General features: G+C 38.8%; 1 protein-coding gene across 1 annotated transcript in view; it reads right to left on the bottom strand.

Annotated features, from left to right (window-relative positions):
* OTOR (otoraplin) overlaps window positions 1–19,743 on the bottom strand; it is a 110,328-nt gene extending 90,585 nt beyond the window's left edge. Inside the window, exon 1 of the mRNA XM_044060146.1 lies at window positions 19,544–19,743. Coding sequence (XP_043916081.1) covers window positions 19,544–19,667 — 124 coding nt within the window. The 5' untranslated portion in view covers window positions 19,668–19,743. The remainder of the gene's footprint in view (window positions 1–19,543) is intronic.
* Window positions 19,744–20,437: the final 694 nt, after the last annotated feature.

Here is a 20,437-nt window from a genome sequence, read left to right as displayed (position 1 = left end):
CGTATTGTATGCAGGTAGGTAGAGGTAGATTAGTAGAAAGGTCGTTAATGAATATGGAGAAGAGTGGAGGTCCCAGGATAGAGCCCTGTGGGACACCAAGGGTAATAGGGAGATGTTTGGATAGGTTATTATCCCAAAGGACAGCTTGCTGTCTATTGTGCATATAGGAACTGAACCACTGTAATGCCTGTGTGTCAAGTGAGAATGAGTTGAGTGTATTGAGTAGTAATTGATGGTTCACCATATCAAAATCTTTAGAGAGATCAATGAACAGAGCAGAGGAGAGCATATTATTGTTACAATGTTTATTAATACAGTCTGTAAAGGATAGGAGAGCAGTGGTGGTACTGTGGAATGGTCTAAAACCATGTTGACAGTCAGCTAGAAGGTTATATTGGAGAATGTGGTCAAGAATTTGTTGGTGGATACATTTTTCCATAATTTTGGCCAGTGGTGATAGTAGGGCTATGGGCCGAAAGTTGGAGAGTTCAGTTGAGTTCCCTCCTTTGTGAAGTGGGATTATGTGAGAGATTTTCCATAGTGAAGGAATGGAGCCTTCAGTTACGGTTCTGTTAATTAGAATAGAGATGGGGTAGGCAAGAGCTTTAGCAGCAGTTTGAAGGTATTCAGGTGGTAGGAGATCGGCTGAGAGTGTACAGGGTTTGAGTTTATGAAGCAGAGTATGGATGAGGGCTGTAGAAATAGGTTTTATGTGAAAGGTAGGTGGTAAGGTAGTGGGGGAGGATGATAGGGTAGGGCTGAGAGGTGGTAGGGGGTTAGCTAGAGATTGGACAGTTTCAGTAAAAAAGCTGTTGAAAGCATCAGCAATCTCATTTGGAGAGTTTTGGGAGAGACCAGATGGGGTGGGTGTTTTGGAGTGTCCTGGATGTAAGACTTTATTTATGCCTGACCAGAAGCTTTGGGGTTGACTATGGTGATTTTGTTGGAGTTTGAAGAAATAGTTTTTTTATCCTGAAGTACTGATTTTTTGGTGGCATTTCTTAGTTGTCTAAAGTGCTGCTGATTAATTGGGTCTTTGGTGGTTCTCCGTTTGGACCAGATTTTATTTCTTTGTAGGATTTGTTGTCTGGTTTCTTTAGTGAGCCATGGGGCTGCTTTACATCTAGTTCTTATGGAGCGTGAGGGGGCATGGAATTCTAAAATTTGTAGTAATTTGGAGTTAAAATGGGATACTGCTTCATCAATTGGCAGGTGCCTTAAGGGTGACCAATCACAGGCTTGAAGCTCAGCCTGAAAATTGACTGGATTAATTTTTTTTTTGTTGCGGGTGATTTTAAAGGTAGGTTGATTTGGAATATAGGATTTTTGTCTAGATAGGTAGGTTAGTGAATGGTCACTAATATCATCAGGAAGGACACCTACTTTGTAAGAGTGAGAGTGGCAGTTTATTAAGATCCAGTCTAATATACTTTCTTTGCTGGTGGGTTTATGGATTCTAGTGGGGTGGTAATAGTTTGAGAGAAGCCGTAGAGGTTTATATGGGTTGTGGGTTCTAGAGTGGTACAGGAGTTCCAGTCTATATTAAAATCACAGAGTACTATGGTTTCTTGAGGGAAGGATGTAGAAAACCAGCAGAGGATACTTTCTATGATGCTAATGTTATTGCCTGGGGGTAGGTAGGAGCATATTATGTTAATAGATTTAGTATTATTGAGCTGGAGTTTGGCAATAAGAATTTCCACATTGGTTTCTAGAGGGGGTTGTACCCGTATGGATGTGACCTGTAAATGAGATTTGTGCAATATTGCTACCCCACCACCCTTTTTGGTAGTTCGGTCTAACCTCAGGATGTTATAACCAGGTGGGAGTATTTTATTGTCTTTTGTAACAGGTTTAAGCCAGGTTTCAATTAAGCATAGGATATCAAAAGAGTGAGTATCTAGTAGAGCGTGCAGTTGGCTTACTTTATTGTTAACACTCCTTATATTGAGATGAGCTATGAGTAGTGAATTAGTGGGAGTGAAGGGGGGGTGAGCTGTCTTAGGGTGTTGTTATAAGGTCCTGGGTTGGGATGAATGTCCCCGTGAAGGAGAGGATATTTGAGAGGACTATATGGATGCTTCAGTGGTTTAGTGTGGTTAAGTTGCACTTTCCTAAAATGTGTAAATGTAAAATGGGCTACTCTGTGGTATTTAGGTGATAGATAGGATGAGGTGGATGTTATGTTAGAATGGCTAAGGATTTCAAGATTTGTTATTAATGTTTGTTTAAGGGATTGGTGAGAAGATGAGAATTGTAGGTTTTCGTAATGAGTGAGAGTATAGGGAATAGAGAGGATAGATAATAGTAAAAGTAGGAGTGGTAGTTTAATGTAAATGAGTGAATAAGTAAAGGGCATGGTGAAGGAGATGATAAAATGTAATAGGGAATTAGGAGGTTGGAGTAAATGAGGGTGTTGACTAAATAGGTGTGAAAGAGGTAAGGGAGAGTGATTATCAGTATGTGAGTGGCTGTGTAAGTGGTAGGTCTGTAAAGAGTGGTGAAAGATTATTTGATAGGAGTGAGGGGGAGTGGCTTGGTAAGTATAAAGGTAGGACCACTGGGGGTGTGTGGGAATTGGGGGTAGGGTAGGGGAGCGGAGTGAGCCCACAGGGCGAACAGAGTGGGTTACAGAAGGCAAGTGAGAGTCTACAGAGACAATCAGGGAGCCGCAGACTCCTTCGGTGTCACTGGGTGAGTAGAGTGTGGTAATGCAGGAGAGAGGCAGTGAGTGATTGTGGAATAAAGGGAAGAAAAACAGAGTACAGCTAGATAGTGGGGAGAAGAAAAGGTACTAATAGAGTGAAAGTAGCAAGAGGATTTTCAGCTCGTCAAGGGATAAGAGCTATAAAAGTATTAAGAATAGATAGTTGGGAATGCGGAGTACAAGGTGTAACTCTAGATTGGAATTTGGTGCCACCTAGTGGGCAGAAAGTATAGTAGACGAAGGTAACAGTATTTGATACAGCTAGAGAAAGGTGTTACAGATAAAAGTAGGTAAGGGGGTGAAAAAAGGCAAATTGCTATTGGGGTGTAGAGGAGAAAATATTTGCTGCTGGTTTCCCTGCTCGCTAGCTTAGTTTTTCTTGTTGCTAGGTAGTTATAAATAAATATATAATGTAGTTTAATAGGTAGGTCCAAGGTGGAGCATACTTTCTTAGTCCTTTTGGAAGCTGGGAACACAATATATGTGCAGGGGCAACAGATTTCCTTGGCCTGACATTGGGATGGCTGTGACCAAAAAAGCAGAGAGGGGTCCTGAAATATCAAGCAGGTCCCTTAGTATAGGATAGAAGGTAGAGAGTTTTTTAGTCCTTTTGGAAGCTGGGAGCACAATATATGTGCAGGGGCAACAGATTTCCTTGGCCAGACGTTGGGATGGCTGTGACAAAAAAGCAGAGAGGGGTCCTGAAATATCAAGCAGGTTCCTTATTATAGGATAGAGGGTAGAGAGTTTCTTAGTCCTTTTGGAAGCTGGGAACACAATATATGTGCAGGGGCAACAGATTTCCTTGGCCAGACGTTGGGATGGCTGTGACAAAAAAAGCAGAGAGAGGTCCTGAAATATCAAGCAGGTCCCTTAGTATAGGATAGAAGGTAGAGAGTTTCTTAGTCTTTTTGGAAGCTGGGAACACAATATATGTGCAGGGGCAACAGATTTCCTTGGCCAGACGTTGGGATGGCTGTGACAAAAAAAGCAGAGAGGGGTCCTGAAATATCAAGCAGGTCCCTTAGTATAGGATAGAAGGTAGAGAGTTTCTTAGTCCTTTTGGAAGCTGGGAACACAATATATGTGCAGGGGCAACAGATTTCCTTGGCCAGACGTTGGGATGGCTGTGACAAAAAAGCAGAGAGGGGTCCTGAAATATCAAGCAGGTCCCTTAGTATAGGATAGAAGGTAGAGAGATAAGCACTAACCCTCTGCAACCAGGGACACACAGCAGCCAGGGCAGTTACAGGGAGAATAAAGATGAACTGACAGAAAGAAATGAATGTTCCATTTAAATGAACATTACAGGCTAGAGACAGTGTATTAAAAACATTGCTCTTAGCTTTACAATAACTTCCCTGAAGAGGAAAGTAAATAAAACAGTAACAAAATTTAAGAAAATGTAAGTGCGTTTTTCCCAAAAAGAGCTCATTAGCCCAGAAAAGAAAATCACAAGCGACCGTTGAACCTCAAAAGCCTCAGAAGAGTGTGGTCTTCAAGAACAGCAAAGCTCTGAAGAGCTTTAGACCTAAACTTGTCTTTTACTCAGCCCAACTTGAGCTGCTTCACAGTTTGAGGGCATGAAAGGTGTCCTGAAGCTTTGGAAGCTGGCTGGCAGTTATATCCTTGGCAGGATATAACTCATACAGCTCTTGCAGCAGTGATCATTATGAAGAACATCATACTTTTTTACAAAAATGAACATCAGAACAGGTACTCCCTACCACACTGCCTTTGCTCAGGTAATTAGAGCTTATTAATAACTTCCAAATCCCGTAATACAGCTGGAGACTCACTGTACTAGTCCTATGTCACCAGACAGTGGAACTCCCTGCCTATCCCACTAAAAAAGGACAAATGTGCATCTAGCTTTAAGCACAACCTAAAACAGCACCTAAACTCCTCCTGGCTGTGTTCTTATTCATACCCTGATTAACTTTCTCTCTCGCTCAGATGTCTAGACTATCATAAACCCCTAACTTACCAGCTCTCCTATCTTATCCTGTAGGCAATGTAAATGAATACTATTTACATTTATAACTATATACAGATTCTCATCACTCCTATGTAAATGAAATGTGTATATTGCTGTATATGTAAATACAACCTATTATTGTATAACACGCCTACAGAAATCAAATTGTATTAATCTCTGTTTTGACTGTATTACCCATTGCATGATTCTAAAACTGTATTTCTACTGTTAAAAAATTTAAATTCTTTTCTCTCTGTAAATTGTTTGTAATTTTTGTAGCTTAAATGGAGCTTTTCTCCCTGGGCCTCCTCTGAAAATGGGATTGAGTGTCCAGTCAGACCATAAAGGCAATAAATAAATGAATAAATATACAATAATGGGTCATTGCTGTTCAAAAACATGCAGGCTGGTTGAACATTGTAAATCGAGCATATACCAACAGAAAAAAGTTTGGCTGGTAAATTACCACTGAGCGGCCAGACTTTTTCTATTGATACATGCTGTGGAGGCATACCTGTCCAACTGTCCAGATTTTTGTTTCATATTTGTTGTCTGTTCCTGGCAAATCCGAGGAGTGAAGTTACTAAATAATGATATACATTTGAGTTTCAGACTTCATATTCTTCAGTGAATGCATGCTAACACTAATCTGGTTATTCTAGTAGCTTTCTACATTTATAAAAGCAACATTTACAATCTGTCCATATTTGGGGATATTTATCTCCTGCTATTTAATACTTTCTCCACATTTCTTGAGCCAAGACATTAAGAAGTATGTTAAGGGAGGGCAGACCAAATCCAAGAAAAATCAGTAAGTTTTGCAAAACTAAAGAAACAAAAATGTACCTACTTTTACTTGTATTTCTGCACTGCCATCAATTGTCCGGATTTTATAGTAAGAAAAACAAAGCAACAGAAATTTTTTTTTCTCTGTTGCTTTTATTGAACAGCATTGATGTACTGTGCAAGTGTGGGGTGTAAGTCTCATACATAGGCGCAGTACATCAAGAAATGCAGAAGAACAGAAAACAACATGGAAGAACACTATGGTGCTTTACACAAAGACATTATTTAATAAAAGTGTGCAATTTCTTTCTTAAATGATATCATTGTATAATAACATTAACCAACTTGTGGGTGTGGATATATGAGGATTTACCTATGGCTGGCTTTGTTTAATCACTCCAGGTGTGGGGTAAATCTTCATATAACCACTCCCACTCATTTGTTATTGCTTAAATAAATAATAATGTCTTCTGAATGGCTGTATTTCGTCATCGATGAGTAATCATCTATGAAGTGAAACTGAATCTACTTATCTACAAGCCTTACAGTGAAGCTGGGCTCACTAGTAATTCTTCAGTTCTAATGTACTCAAAGTCATACTTTAGCTATATGAAACCTGCCTGCTCATATGAACAAGCAATGACATATCATAAGCATGCTTAGTAAACTGTAGAAAAAAAATTCCAGAATGCACACTTTCCCTGTGTTTTTTTTTTTTTTTTTGCATTTAAAGCATTAATATACCTGTATAATTTCTTGATTCTATGAGAAGTCACACCCATTCCTCCCTAGGCAGACATTTTCAAGAAAGCACTGAAAATGGAGTAACCCAGTGTAGCTCTCAGAAATAAACTGTATATAATGATCCTGCTGTTCTTGTCGCCTGCATAAAATGCATTCATTGTATGGCCCTTACGTAAGTGTGAGTTTCAGTACTCCCTACCTAGCATGGCTTTGTGGAATTTACTGAGAAACTGTTTCACAGATGCTAATTTTTTATTATGTCACTGCTTCGATATTATACTTTACCTCGAAAGTGAATGAGTTTTGGATGGAACTGGATATTTTTGCTTTGCATGTTTAACATCACAATAGCTGAATGAAGCACAGAGTAAATGTATGTAATTAATTATTTGTTTATTTATTATTTATTTATGTTTGTTGACCAAGTAGGTGAGGTGTTCTAAAGACCCATACTTAAGACGTTGGCATTTAATGGCAGGAATATAGAGATTTCATATTGGCAGTAACAGTTTTACATTTGCATAAGTTACACAATATTACTTAATACAATTGCAGCTAAGATCAGATTAGATAAAACAACATCAGCAAAATCACTGGGGAAAGTTTAGGCAGACAGTATAAACAAAGGCAAAACTAACATTGGGCAAATTCTGAATTGATAAAGGAAAACATATTGATAGATAGAAAACTGAAATAATTAGTTAAGTGGTTATGACAGTTTAAACCTGAAACTTTGAACAACTAAACCCTATGATTTGCTTTTAGCTATTCAATATATACAATGTATAATTCAGTCCTAGGTATGCATCAGCAGAAAACCTTGTTTATTTAAGTGTGGCCTTTATATAATATATACAATGTATAGTTGCAGTCCCAGGTATGCATCAGCTGAAATCCTTGCTTATGTAAGAGCGTGGTCTATATCTAATATATACAATATATAATTTCATTTCTGGGTATTCATCAGCTTAATGTATTGCTTACATAGGATGGTGTAGTTTAGGTTGAAGTATCAAGGAGTGGGTAAACCATAATACTCTTTATCTCTGAAGCACATACACGCCACTAAACTTTGGAGATGATCTGCCAGGGATTATATGAATCCTTGGAGAGGATTTTGGTCTTATAACTCTGGTGGAAGATTTCTTTATAATCTCCTTAAGGGTGACTAGTACCGCTCATGTAGAACTGTGTATATTAATAACATAGATAAATGTATATATATATATATATATATATATATTTGTGTGTGTGTGTGTGTGAGTGTGTCACACACACACACACACACACACACACACACACACACACACACACACACACACACACACACACACACACACAAACACACACACTAAGCATTTCAGGTCTGTTTTATTTCTCATAGGAAAGAATGCACCACGTATAGGCTTTTGATGTGGAATGGTACTAATTATGACACGAGCACTGATTAGACAAGGTTAATTTCTACAGATTTTGTTTCTTAAGAGTTCCACTCTTATGCGAATACAACAGAGCAGTATGATACTTTCAGAGTTTCCAGAGTAGATATTCTATGTGAAATGCTTACGTAGTGCTAGAACATAAGGTAAATATGGCATGTTTTCTTACTATACCAAGCAAAGCTTGTTTTACATTGAGGAGTGATTTAATATTTGAGAGGGAGAAATGGCTTGGCTGCTTAAGAAGATGGCAACAAAAGTAACATATCAGGGAAGACTACATCAGTGGGCAACAACTACTACAGCATGACCACAAGTTTTAAAATATAAAGTGCTTCAACTTCTTGTAACACTCAAGATGCTAACAATGCCATTGCTAAAACAACAAGAAACATGGAACTCTGGACCACGATCAAATCAACCAAAGTCAGATATGAGGCAAAAATAGTAACCAAAGCCATCTTTAATTGTGCTAGAAGCTTCATTAAGGATGTGCAGCACTGTGAAGAGCAATTAGTAATTTATATCATATACTTGGACCAAGAGGACATAACCAATTCAGTAGCAAACAAATTTAGCTCAAACTTCACCCCCCCTCTCTGCTGCTATATTTCCAGATCACATGTGTGCATCTACATCTCCCCCTCAAATTTCCCAAGAACAAGTCTTCAAGGCACTTTACAAGGTCAAGAATATTACCTCCATGGGGTAGAATAACATAACAGGCTGCCTACTGTCAGGCTCCCTAAAAGGATATTCAATATCAGTCTCCAAACAGGCTTCATTATGGATGAATGAAGGACAGCAGCAGTAGCAGTCATCCCTTTGTACAAAGGTGGGGTGTCAATGGGCCCAGGTAATTACAAGACCTATAAGTCTGACCAGTGTTATCTGTATAATGCTGGAAAGGATCATTGTGAAATTAATAAATAAGTTTATAGACAACCTACAAAGTCTTGACCCAAGTCAATGTGGATTTGCCAAGAACAGATCCTGCCTACTTATTTGACTTCTATGGGAAGGTTAGTGAAGCAACGGAAGCAACGGATGAAGGCAAATCAGTAAGCACTACATATCTAGACCTTGCAAAGGTATTTAATATCATCCCACACTCAGGTATCATAGATAAGCTGTAAATAAATGTAAATCCCTGTGTAACTCATTAGAAAACAAACTGTCTCACTCCAGAACCCAGGACATCAGGGTGGACATCTCTGCTTCCTTTGAAACATCTCTCACTAGGGGTATACCCCAGGGTTCAGTCCATGGTTCTCTCCTCTTTGGCATTTACTTCTCAGAGGTCTAAACAAATGTTAAGGGTTTGTGGCTGGTTTGTGGCTGGCCATATTTGTAGATGACTGTAAACTTGCTGCCGTCATAAACTCCTTAGAGGATACCAAGATCCTCCAAGAAAACCTTTGACAAAACCATGGCAAGACTAAATACCAAGAAATGTATAATGGTATTCTTTTACAAGTAAGACTTCCCTTGTAACTATCATATTGACAACACACTCCTGAAAGTTGATTCTATAGTCAGAACTCTGGGAACCAGTGCTAATAACAAGCTATTGTTTGATCATCACATGGCCATTATTGTAGGGAAATCCTTTTTCATTGAAAAGCTGATATATATATATATATATATATATATATATATATATATATATATATATATATATATATATATATATCACAAAACCACCAAAAGGAAGTAGCAAGTCCAAGTAAAACAATAGCCAGTAATAGCTGTTATTGATAGATGCTCAAAATACCAATTAAAGTTAAAAACTTTCTTTAATACAAAAGTAAAACGTAAGCGCTTTTGCGGAGTAACTCCCCGCTTCATCAGACGATAGAAACTAAAACAATCACAGTAAAATATATACCTTGCTTCAATTAAACAATTGATCAATTAACTAAACAATTGATGTGTTAGAGCCATATTATAAAAAGCGAAAGCGCTTACGTTTTACATTTTGTATTAAAGAAAGTTTGTAACTTTAATTGGTATTTTGAGCATCTATCAATAACAGCTACTACTGGCTATTGTTTTACTTGGACTTGTTACTTCCTTTTGGTGGTTTTGTGATATTTGTGTGGGATTCATTGGTTTCTGTGGATATATATATATATATATATATATATATATATATATATATATATATATATATATATATATATATATATATAATATATATATATATCTATATATATATATAGCATCCAGGTCCAGGAATATAATCGTTCTGCTGTACCAGGCTCTCATCAAGAACTTAAATTATAAAAATTATGTAGATCATCTCAAAGCCTTGTTCCTCTTTTGGGTAATATACAGGCTGCTAAAAATCAACCTCTTCATATAGAGCCTCAAATGACCCTATATTGTCAGATTTATTACATCTTAGCAAGTGCAATGATAATGTGAGCATTAGCTGAAGGAATCCCAACCTCTTTTGCAACCTAGGTCCATAGGTAAGTACTGGGTTTACTGCTCTTGTGGGTCTTTTTAAATCTAGCTAATTTCCATTAAGGGTAAGAATCAAATCCTGTACCTTGTGTCTATGAGGTAAACACCTTAACCATTATGCCAAACCCCAACTTCCAAAACTTAACTAGTGTTAAATGTTTTCTTAGCATAGCAGAGGATGGTTTCAGTCTATTGACCTCAGGGTTACAGGTCAAGCATGCTTCTGCTGCATCAATCTGCTGTCAAAAATAAAGGACAAGTAGAGGGTTTGATGGGATTTGAACTCATGACCCTTGATTTACTAGAGCAGTGGTCTAACCCCTGAGCTACAAGGCAATGAAATGTCAGAGGGATAGGTAAGTATCACAGAAAATACAACTTCTATGAAACCATCTTCCACTCCACATAAAGCAAAGTACTTCTCTTACTCTAGTCAAACATAAATTGAATGAATGGATGGAAAACCATAATTTCACACGTGATTTAGCACCCCTTGTCCCTCATAGATATGGGCAACAAGTAAATGTCCCACCATATCCTTTTTCTGCCTGCTTCTGGAGTGATCATATACAAAATATAAGGACTAAAAATCTACCATGAGAATGTAAGGCTAGGATTCTTAAGATTCTCATAGATCCATAGACTGGTATGTATCTATGAACCTGTAAAGAATATAAGCAGTAACTGACAGTACTAACAATTCCAAATATTCTAAAGTATGATCTACAAGGTACCCAAGAATATGGTAGCAGATGTTGTATTCATCTGCCATGTTTATAGCATTCTGGTTTAGAGGTTAGCAGAACAAATAATTGGTTTCTGGATTACATTATGACCAAACAAGACTATTTTATGGTGCTAGCCATATATAAAAAAACATAAAGGTAGCTACTCCTAAAAATTCACAGTTCATTGACAAGTTTCATACTAAAACATGTAGAGCAGTTAAGGTGCAGGGGTTAGCCAGAGGGCAGCAGGATAAAATCAAAAATGCCAAAAACTGGATGACCTACTTCAAGAACACATCTAGATGCAACAACTTAAGGATTATGGTTATCCGTGACAAGACTGAAGGCACTGTTGATGTTCTTTTTCTGTAGCAGGTATTGGTACACATAACCATACTGAATTTTTCTAGACCTCTTTGCATTTAAAGAGACCACAGACCCTTAGTCCCTCACCTAGCAGATATTTTAATTACTTTAACTTTAGAGACATGGAGCCCTTCCTAATGGGTGGTAGAAGAAGTAAACAAATTCTTATGTCAGAAGTTCCTTTCCAGATTCACTCAGGCTGCTCACCTTTTCTCTCCCACAGAATGTTTGTTTAAACATATGTACTTGTGTGGTCTCAATAATATTTACAGTTCGTTCAAGTGCACTACTGCACTGGCCATAAAAATACAAAAGGTATAGTCGTGCACTGGACAAAATTCAGTACTTTGTGATTTGTATTTTAGTTGCCCGGCTAAGGCTTCAAAGCTTTCTCCATCAAGCACAAATCAAAACCTTAAAATGACCTCTGACATATTGTTATCTAACCTTAACTGGACCTCTCATATCCTGTCACCAGACTAGTACTGACAAATCAGCAGCACTTTTATGCAGTTTCACTAAGGCTTCAGGAACTTAAGCTGATCACTGAGAAAGCAGAGCTTTCTGAATTCTATATTCTCACAATGAACAAGAGCCCCCTGTGTGACAGCTTCTCAATCCTTGAGAATAAAAGGTTTGGACCCCTGACAGGTGATATGCCTCTCCTATAGAAATGTCCATCATCAAAACAGTTCTCCTTGTCTTGTGATCCTACAATATCAGGAATAGAGTTATGCATTCTGATAGAGGGAAATGAACCATCAATTATCACTGGGCTTTGAAAAATCATGAAGGATAGAAACTTGTCTTTTGAAATCTGCCACTATCCAGTGTCACTGATGGCAAAACAATGCTCCTATATTTAAGATCACAGCTACAGGACATATGTTGCACTGAAATTAAGACTGGTTTGGCTCTTCTCAGAATTCAAGCATTGAAAAGTCCAGAATGTCTGCTTTCTGATATCTAGAAGGTACGCTGGCAAAGGTACCTGAATTCTTTGAGTGTTTCTAGTCCATTACAACTGGTGCTGCTTATGAACAAGTCTGTTGACATCATGTTTAGTATTATGAGGTTCATAGGTTCATAGGTTCATAGGCTGATACTAGGCTATCTGCCCTAGGGCATTTATAAGCCTAGCCAGAGTATGTTTGGCTTTCACCACCCTTTTAGATTAGTTGACTGTGCCTCTGTACAGAAGGTAGCCCTTTTAAGGTTTGTTTACTGTACCTCTGTCAAGCAGTGACACAGAAGAGATCCCAGGGGTAAACTTACGATCTCCCATCCATTCGTCAAGATTTCTCTTGAAGAGGGTCAGTGAGGGGCTCTGCGTGACATGGATTGGGATTTTGTTCCAGAGTGAGGGGAGCCTCTGGGATATGAATCTGTCCCTCCAGCATGTCCTATTTATTTCTGTGCTGAGGTTCATGTCCCTGGAGCGTGTAGCTCTAAGGGATTTAGATTTCCTGAGGTGAAGCATGTCCATTAATTCTGGGTTGGACATGGCTTTATACATCAGACACAGATCGCCTCTGAGTAGGTGATACGCAACTGAGTAGTGCTGGAGTTTCTTTAGCCGAACTGCATAGGGCATCTGTTTGAGCCCCTTGATCCTCTTGGTGAGATACTTTTGGGGTCTTTCCAGTTGCTGAAGGTGTCAGGTAAGGTACATCCCAAACGGAGCATTGTACTCAATTATGGGCCTGATAAGTGATGAGTAGAGGGGCACAATGACCTCTCTTGATCTAGATGTGAACCCTTTCATGATAAGGTGGGCTATATAGAAGGTCTTTCTAACCACTTTGGCAATGTGATTGTCAAAGGAGAGATTGCTGGCTACTTGGGTCCCCAAGTCCCTAATTACTTCTTCCGTACTTAATGGATTACCACCTATGTGGTAATTTGTGGGCACTTTGTTTTTTTCCAAAGGGGATGACTATGCACTTTTTGGCATTTAGCTTTAGGCCATGGCTCTGGCACCAGTTATCCATCTTTGTGAGACCCTTTTGGAGGATGCTTGTGTCAGTCGGAGAGTCAATTATAGCACCCAGTTGGCAGTCATCTGCGAACTTGGTCAGCCATAGTCCGCCCGTGTTAGCCTGTACCTCGGAGAAATATATACCGAACAAGAGAGGTCCCAGGACTGAGCCTTGTGGGACACCACTTGTAACTGATTTAAAGTCTGACATGGCACCTGCTAATCTGACCATGTGGGTTCTATCCCTGAGCTAGTTTGCAACCCATCTTGTGACATAGGGGTTGATATTTAAGCTTGTGAGCTTATTTATGATGCCCGAGTGGGGTATTGTGTCAAAGGCCTTTGCGAGGTCCAGGTAGGCTGTGTGGACTATCTTCCCTTCATCTATGGCTTTGGTAACTGTTTCAAAGAAGTCGACCAAGTTCAAGAGGCAAGATCTGCCCTTAACGAAGCTGAATTGGGTAGTATCCAGTGTCTGGAGGTTCCCAATGTCTTTGTTTATGATTTCCATGATGATACATTCCATAGCTTTGCAGACCAGGCTAGTCAGGCTTATAGGGCAATAGTTTCCGGGGTCTGTTGTGGCACCACCTTTGTGGAGTGGGACCACTGTTGCTGTACACCATTCCTTGGGAACATATCCTGCAGTAAGGCTGAGATTGAACAGTGACATTATATGAGGGTTTAGTTCTTCTTGGAGCTCATGTAAGACACAGCCCAGGACTCCGTCTGGTCCCATTGATGCTGCGTTTTTTGCTTTGGAGAGGGCAGCTCTCACCTTTGCATCTGTGATCTCAGGAAGGCTACACTCTGTTGGGATAGACATTTGCTCTTTTGGGGGGAAGTGGGGGAAAAGTTTGCACTGAACTTTTCTGCCAGGTTGCTGAAATGCATGGTGTGTGTTTTTTTAAGTTAATAGCCAGGCCTAATTATCCTCAAAAATTTAAAAATGCAGGTTATACTGAAGGTTAGAGACTAAATGATGATAAGAGATGGGTAGCTAAGAAACCAGACTGTGAGATCCTTGCCGTAAAACAAAAAAATAATGTTTGATACACAGATGTAGAGTGCATTTATAAAATAGCAAGTAGACGTTCCTGAGGATGATGATGATGATGCATGTTACTGGGATGGGACATGATACTGACTGGTCTACTTGCACCCCAAAGAAATTCTACTGCAAGCAGCTGGTGAACCACATTGCCCCATTTTACTTAAGGCCATAAAGACAAAATTCAGTGAAAAATATGTGATTTGCTGCAGTTAAAGGTTTTAGTCAACTTAATGAAAGTAGCACAACTGAATTGCTCTACCTCTATATGTCTACAAATCATACTAAAGAGAGACATCAATGCTGTGGTGGTGGTGCTATATCCCTTACTTAATCTGTGCTGGAACTTGCAAAGGAATCCTGTGTTTCTACATGCCTTCTGAACTGGAAACTGCAGCTTTTCAAGCACTTTGGTAAGATGAAGTGTGATTGGTTTATTAGATGCAATCTTGACAAATGGTTCTAATATAATAGGTAAGACAGCTATGATGACAGCCCTCCATGTTCAAGGAACTAAGTAGATGGGTAATGAATATGCTGTTTGCACTGACAACACTGACAAATGTGAGACGAAGACCACCTGATCCAGCCTTCCCATAAATGGGAATTTATTTCAACCACTTGTCAGTCTCTCTCAATTGTTAATAGGATGAAAGGAAAATGTGAGTGAGAAGATTATGTCTGATTAAGGCCCATACATGCTATTACTCTTACCCCTTGAAGGTAAAGGCCTCAGCTGTGTTAAATATCTTTCAGATCCTCTTCTTGAGTGCTAAATTAAGTAATTTATCAATTAAAATATTCAGACTATACATTGGTCCTAATAGATAAAGTTACTTTACCTAAACTTCAAACCTGCACACTGGAGAGCTCATCGCCTCGACTTCAATGAGGAAAGTGTCCATTTCACAAAAAAACACTGTAACAAAATTCCCAGTGTTTAACCTTATGTGCTCATTGCATTTGTTGAGACTTTCCAAAAGTAGAGATCCTATTCATTTGCATGGTAGCAACTGCTAGAAGGAGGCAAGCCCAGAGAACTAGAGATTTGTCTGCTGAGGACCAAGTCTGGTCAGCGTTACACAGGTACAGAGCAATTAGATTTAAATATCAGAAGGCTGATGGAATACAAACAGCTTAGGCCAGATGTTAGCAGGCGACTGAAGGACAGAGCCTTAACATACCTTTAAAAGATAGCAATGAAGGCATGGTCTTGGGATGAAAATATTAGCTACTTGCTTGCCTTTGGCATAATACAAATGAAAAAGAATATTGACATCCTGGAACACTGAGATTCTGAAGGAGTTCTGAGGCACACTCCAGGGAACAGGCTAGTAAGGTTTTTGTGAAGCACTATGAGAAACTGTATATTGCTAACAGTGAGCGCCTGTTACGGTAGAACTTCTTCAGCTCCTTGCATAAGCAGTTCTCATGTCAACATCAACAGCTGAACCTTTCCTAGCAAATTTTACAAGTAGTAAACATTGTATAAGATCCAATTATATCACTCAGAGGATTAGAAAATGTTTTGATGTACTAGTGAAGTTATAAAATGACTCCTGTCTTAGCACTTCTTTCTTTGGTCACAAAAATAATATGTTCAAAACATGTCTCACCAATATTTAATCCTTTGCTTACAAGGGTTCTGCCTGACAGTAAGAAGGATCTCACCCTCAGCTTAAATATCAACCCCTATATCACAAGATGGGTTGCAAACTGGCTCAGAGATAGAACCCACATGGTCAGAATCGCAGGTGCCATGTCCGAATCCAAACCAGTTACAAGTGGGTCCCACAGGGCTCAGTTCTGGGACCTCTCTTGTTCGGTATATACTTCTCTGAGGTTCAGGCTAACACGGGGGGATTATGGCTGACAAAGTTCGCAGATGACAGCAAACTGGGGGCCATAATCGAATCGCCAGCTGACACAAGCATCCTCCAAAAGGGTCTCACAGAGACAGATGCTTGGTGGCAGAGCCACGGCCTCAAGCTAAATGCTAAAAAGTGCATAGTCATCCCCTTTGGGAAAAACAAGGTGCCCACAAATTACCACATAGGTGGTAATCCATTAATCTGGAAGAAGTAATTAGAGATTTAGGGACCAACGTAGATAGTAATCTCTCCTTTGATAATCACGTTGCCAAAGTGGTTAGAAAGACCTTCTATATAGCCCACCTTATCACGTAAGGGTTCGCATCTAGATCAAGAGAAGTCATTGCGCCCCTCTACTCGTCACTCATCAGGCCCATAATTGAATACAATGCCCCTTTTGGGATGTACCTTACCTGACACCTGCAGCAACTGGAGAGACCCCAAAAGTACCTCACCAAGAGGATCATGGGCTACAAACAGATGTCCTATGCAGCTCGACTAAAGAAACTCCAGCTCTACTCAGTTGCTTACCGCCTACTCAGAGGCGATCTATGCCTGACGTACAAAGCCATGTCAAACCCAGAATTAATGGACATGCTCCACCTCAAAAAATCCAAGTCCCTTAGAGCTACATGCTCCAGGGACCTAAACCTCAGCTCAAAAATAAATAGGACATGCTGGAGGGACAGATTCATTTCCCAGAGGCTCCCCTCACTCTGGAATAGAATCCCAATTCATGTTAGACATAGCCCCTCGCTGACCCTCTTCAAGCGAAATCTGGGCGCGTGGATGGGAAATCGCAAATTCACCCCTGGGATCTCTTCTGTGTCCCTGCTAGACAGAGGCACAGTAAACTAAACTTAAAAGGGTACCTTCTGTGACCTACTTTACAGAGGCACAGTAGGCTAATCTAATAGGGAGGCGGAAGCCAAATACACTCTGGCTAGGCTTATAAATGCCCTAGGGCAGATAGCCTAGTATCTACCTATGAACCTATGAACCTATAAGCAGCTACAGACACATCTCTTTGGGTAGCAGTGAAGTCAATCATTTTTTCAAAGCTTCACTAGTCAGATGTTAGCTTCCTATCCCATTACTTAAACATCAGTCTTAATCTGGATTTGTTAATAGTAGGTTTAACCCATAGTACATAAGACTTTTGACAAACTTATTACATTGGCATAGACTGAAAGCAAAGTAGACATCCATGAGCATGTTTATTGACCTGGAAAGGCTTTCAGCTTGATAGAGTGGGACTACTGGAACACATAGGACTATACAATGTTCATACAATGTTTACAAAACAGTGCTCCCAAGCAAGACTGTGATTGTGTGACTCTCAAGTCTTTTATCTTGTCCAATGATATCAAGCAATGCTATATGCTCCTTTCCATCTTTTAATCATGATAATATGGACTCCATAAACATCATTATAAGGGAGATACTATGGTATGTGGATGGCAGGTGAATATAATCTTCCCTGTCTTGCTATTATTTAGAGATGACTACTTGTTGCTTATCAGTGACCCAGAGAAAGACTGACAGGCTTTATCTGACTCACCCTTCTTGTTTTCTGTCATTTCAGTCGTAACAGCAGATGTCTGCAAATTGGAACTGTTCTGTGTTAAGCTGATTGTTGGATATAACATATGCTGCCCTCTTTTTTCTATGGGGCCGTATTACCTCAAAGATTTGTGTATTAAACTCTCAAGCACCATGATTACATATACCAGATTTTAGGCCACTGTGCGACTAGGACCAGTTCCACAACACAGAGAAGTGGAGCCCCAGAAAACTCCAGCTCCGACATATGAAGGACTGAAATCTAAATGGCCAAGTGGCTAAGGAGCATTTGGATTAAAAAAAGATGTAGACAAAAAGCCAGTGTAAAAGTACCTTGAAATCTAGGCCAATAGGTGAATGTCACTAAGGTTCTTTATTTCAACTGTCTTGTTGATCATTAAGTGGTTGCATCCTACTGAGCATTTTGTCCGTGATGATCCAGGCCAAAGGCAACATACCAATAAGAACATGTAATAACAGCTTTGTACATGGCCTTGTATTTTTGGCACATTCACCTTTATCATATCACATACTATATAGCTATTCTGCTGACTTGCTAATGTCTCATGTAGGAAACACTAATAATGACAATTTGTCAAAGTAGGACAGACTTTGTCTAAGTTGAAAATTCTAGAAAATGAGAATTCTGTCTGTAATGAGGAGGCTGATTACATTGCTTAGGCTGTTCTTCACAAGTAAACTATATGCAGAGGCACACTGCATATCAGTATTGACAAATGGCTCCAAAACTATGTTATGAGCCACTCTGGTGAAAATGGCATCATAATCTAAACATCACAAGATGACAGAAGAAATCTGTAGCACATAATTGTAGATACAAAACACTTTCTAGGAAAAGAACATCCATATCTAAATGTGCACACCTAAACCACAATGTTGTGACCTTAAGTCTCCATACCAAGGCTCAATCTTTACCCCAAACATTAATGCCTACATGCATTTTCAAGAGTATTTGTATTTCATAGTGGTCTGTACTGCATAAAATGCATAGAAATGAAATCACTACTGCCTTTTCTACTGTCAAGTATGGTACATGTTCATTTTCAGATGTTTTCAATGACCTGTCCATATATTCCAGTTCACAAAAATGCTACTTGCTCAACCAGACTAGGGTAGATTTATCCAGTTTGCCATAAGAACCCCCCCACCATATTAGACTGAGTAAAGGATATGTAGGTTGTCCCTTTGTGCTTTGTCAAAAAAAAAAAAAAAAAAACATATAACCTGTTAAGTTATAAGTGTAATGCCTACTCTGGAAATATTTGTGTTGCTTAAGATTGTCTTTGTTTACTTACATAGTAACACACTACGTTTTGTTATTTGAAAAAGTGGCATCCTTACCCACTTTCATATTCAGTTCCACTATATCTTTTTACAATTTTCAAGTCATTAATGAACAGTAGTTTAAATACAGAGAGCTTAAAAACTGACTCAAAGTTCTGTTCCCTGTCTAAGAAAAGCAAGCATTCAGCAAGGAATTAACCAGATTTTGAATCTTTGTAATACCCTGACAAAAACATGAGAAAACAGTAATTCAAGGAACAATCCTTATATTAATCTGAGAAAAAAAGAAACTTAAAATAAAAATATTTGACATGCAGGAGAAACAGCAGTTTTAAAATACAAAAATGCTTTGGGTGCAAATTGCAGTGAATGCCTGCACTGTTTTAAATCAACATTATCTAAGCATTCTAGATGCTTAGAGCTTTACAAATATTATGCTGCACAATACATACTTTTAAAAGAGCCAAATTCATTTCCTCAAAATGATTAAACAGGCATATAAAGTCACTACCCTTGTGATATATTGGAAAAGCAAAGTCTTTTTTTTTTTTTACTTACAGGAGCATTCGTCATCAACACAAAGTTTCTTTTGAGCAAGTTTGTCCATAAAATTCCCATAAATGACATGAAATGCAGAAGCTAGGATCAAAAGACACACAATATGAAAGGTAAGATGTCCCATTTTTACTTTTCTGCAATGGATTTAGCTTCTGTGATTTTTCAAATGTCTGCTAGCCCCTGCAGTACTCAGTCTTTTATGTAGAAGCCTAACATCTGGGAACACATCACAAGCCAATAGAAAAAGATAAAGAAGGCTTTGTAGTTATTTTTTCACACAGACTCCAGGGACTGAAAAGGCTGAACAATGTTTACTTTATGGACTAAGAGGTATTCTAACTTTCACCAGTGCACTTTGATAAACTAAGCAGACAAATAGCACATCACTGTGTATGAAGCTTTTTTTTTCATATTCAGAATATATCTGACACATGGTAAACATATCAGATTCATGAATTAGACATCTGTCTTTAGTGTTTATACACATATTTGGTTCTATGGTGCCTTCCTAGTAACATTTTTAAAGGATTACTAGCAGAATGCTTATACTAGTTTGTGTTAAAGTCTGTCACATGAAGCAGTAGCAGTTGTAATGGCATAAGTACTTCTATTTTAATATAGCTGTCTCAACTCTGTGGTTTGATTTATATTGTAATAAAACTAGTTTTATCTAAAGCAATACTAACAGTAACATAGCAGTAATAGTAATATAATTACTGGAGATGGTCATAATAACAGCACATCAGTAGTAGCAGTAATAAAAGCAGCACATAAAGAAATCAGAGAAACATCAAAAATCACTAAGAGTAATAGTAACAGCAACAATTCATCAAAGCAGTCCTGGAACAAAAGCAAACACTTTGAAGAAAAGGTTAAACCAAGAGCACTGAGTAA

Source organism: Protopterus annectens, chromosome 1.part2, assembly GCF_019279795.1.
Source record: "Protopterus annectens isolate FY-2018-M chromosome 1.part2, PAN1.0, whole genome shotgun sequence".
Taxonomy (NCBI): Eukaryota; Metazoa; Chordata; order Ceratodontiformes; family Protopteridae; genus Protopterus; species Protopterus annectens.
The sequence above is the reverse complement of the archived record's forward strand: the minus strand, read 5'-3'. Positions and strand labels throughout refer to the sequence as shown.